Below are 2,073 nucleotides of genomic sequence, written 5' to 3' on the forward strand. Positions count from 1 at the left end.
GGGCCAGGGGCGGTGGGAGAAGGGGTCGATTCTCCCACCAGTTGAAAGAGAGCCTGCAGGTTGGCTGACCAGTTACAAGTGGGGAGTGAGAGGCAGCGAGAAGTCAAGGAGGAGCTGCGGCTTTTATCCTGAGTGACGGCTGAGCATCTGCAAGGAGTCTTCCACACCGCACCGCACCCACCCACACATCCACCCACACCCACATCCACCCACCGACCCTGAACACCCACCAGGTCCCAGCTGAGCCCAGTAGCTGCCACCCAGCCTGCCCCTCCTCCACCCCAGGTTCCCCAGTGCCTGGAGGGTCCATCCTACCCTCCAATGAATCAGTCCTGAAGCCTGGTCCATCCGGCACCCCCACTCCCTGGCCCCTCCTTCCCGCCCCACTGCCCCGCCCCAGGTCAGGCCCTTCCACACCCCGGACCCTCTCCCCAGCCTTCACTCTCCCCTCCAGGTCATCCCCCACCTGATCCCTGTGGATCAGTCCCCACTCACTTCTGCTCACTGCCCTTCTGTGGCTCCCTGGGAGCCCAGGGGTGAGGTGTGCAAACATGGGGAACTTCCTGGCAGAGGTGACATCTGAGGGGAGCCCTGAGGGAGATGGTCATGCCCACGGAGCCTGTCCAGCCTCCCACTGGCTGTCTGCAGTGACTGTCTCCTGGACCTTGCCCCTGGGCAGGACCCGGACATGGATGTGCACCTGTCCTCGCTGGCCAGGACCCAGCCCCCGTCCCTACTGGAATCCGCTCCTGTCTTCTTCTGGGGGCGGAGACAATGTCTCGGTCCCCAAAGCTGGCCAGTGGCTGTGGCCTGCAAGCCCGGGTCCGCAGGCCTGACCGGGTCCTCTCTCCCCGGTGTGCTCACAGGGGGACTCGGGCGGCCCGCTGGTCTGCGATGGCATGTTGCAAGGTATTACGTCATGGGGCCACACCACGTGCGCCACCCCCAACAAACCGGCTGTCTTCACTAAAGTGCTTCCGTATGTAGACTGGATCCTGGACACCATGGCGGCCAACCCCTGAATGCCCGCGCCCCATCCGTACCCCCAGTAAAACCGAATATGCAGCAGTGTCTGGCCTCCTTGGCCTCTCTAGACGCGGCCTCCTGGAAGCTCAGGGGACAGTGGGGGAAGCTGGGGCCCCCCCAGCCTCAAGCCCCGAGGCGCGTAGCCGGGGGCCAGGGCAGGTGTGGAGAAACCGGCTGGGAAAGCCGCCGACCCCGACGGGCAGGGCAGGGGCGCAGGAGCTTTCTCCCCTGACGGACTGGAGAGCAAGGGAGGGTGCAGAGTGTGAGAGGCTGGCTGGCGCCCCCTTTTTATTGTGGGGAGAGGGGAAGGACGAGAGGCAGTGGTCTTAGAGCGAGACCCACCTTGCAGAGGAGGGGGTCTATTCCGCAGCCCAGGGGGCTACGTGGAATGCTCGGTAGGGTCAAGGCCGTCGGAGGGCTTTGGCTGAGGAGTCGAGATGCCACCAAGCTGGGTCTGGAAACATGGGGTGTGGGGGGCGAGGTCTGGGCATCTGAGGGCGGAGCCTGCCAGGCTAGGGGTGGAGCCCAGCCGAGGGACCCCGGCTCGCTGGACTAGGGGGCTGGAGCCCGCCACGCCCCCAGGAGGGCGTGGCTTGCCTCAGGGCGTGGGGCCTCGGGAGGCGGGGCCCCTAGTTGGGGGAGTCTCCTCGCCGGGGGGCGTGGTCACGCTGAAGGGGGCGGGGCCTCGGTTACCAGCGACGGGTCTTCCGAGGCGCTCAGGCTCCTGCTGGTGGCTAGGAGTCCCCTCCGGTTGACGGAGCCGAACACCCTCACGACAGACTCGCGGAACTTGTCGGAGCTCGGCTGCCTGGACACGCGCCTCGAGGCTCTCCTGCGGTTGCTCATCTGCCACTCCACGGTGGGCTCCCTTCCTTGCCACATGCCCACGTGGTTCAAGTAGGACAGGGCTCCTGCGAAGGGAGGCGGACTCCGGCCCCGCCCCTCCCTCGGGGCCAAACCGACCCGGACCCACCTCCACGTGCCTCGGCCTCCTGTTCTCCCAGGGCCTCCCCTTTGCCTGGTGAGGCCTCACCCCTTCCTCCCGCG

General features: G+C 66.5%; 1 protein-coding gene across 1 annotated transcript in view; it reads left to right on the forward strand.

Annotated features, from left to right (window-relative positions):
* Positions 1-1,022, forward strand: part of LOC103211652 (kallikrein-1-like) — a 5,938-nt gene extending 4,916 nt beyond the window's left edge. Inside the window, exon 4 of the mRNA XM_007957635.1 lies at positions 867-1,022. Within this exon, the coding sequence (XP_007955826.1) occupies positions 867-1,022 (156 nt within the window). The remainder of the gene's footprint in view (positions 1-866) is intronic.
* Positions 1,023-2,073: the final 1,051 nt, after the last annotated feature.

The sequence above is a fragment of the Orycteropus afer genome, unplaced genomic scaffold (assembly GCF_000298275.1).
Source record: "Orycteropus afer afer isolate SDZICR_OR568_19922 unplaced genomic scaffold, OryAfe1.0 scaffold00766, whole genome shotgun sequence".
NCBI lineage: Eukaryota > Metazoa > Chordata > Mammalia > Tubulidentata > Orycteropodidae > Orycteropus > Orycteropus afer.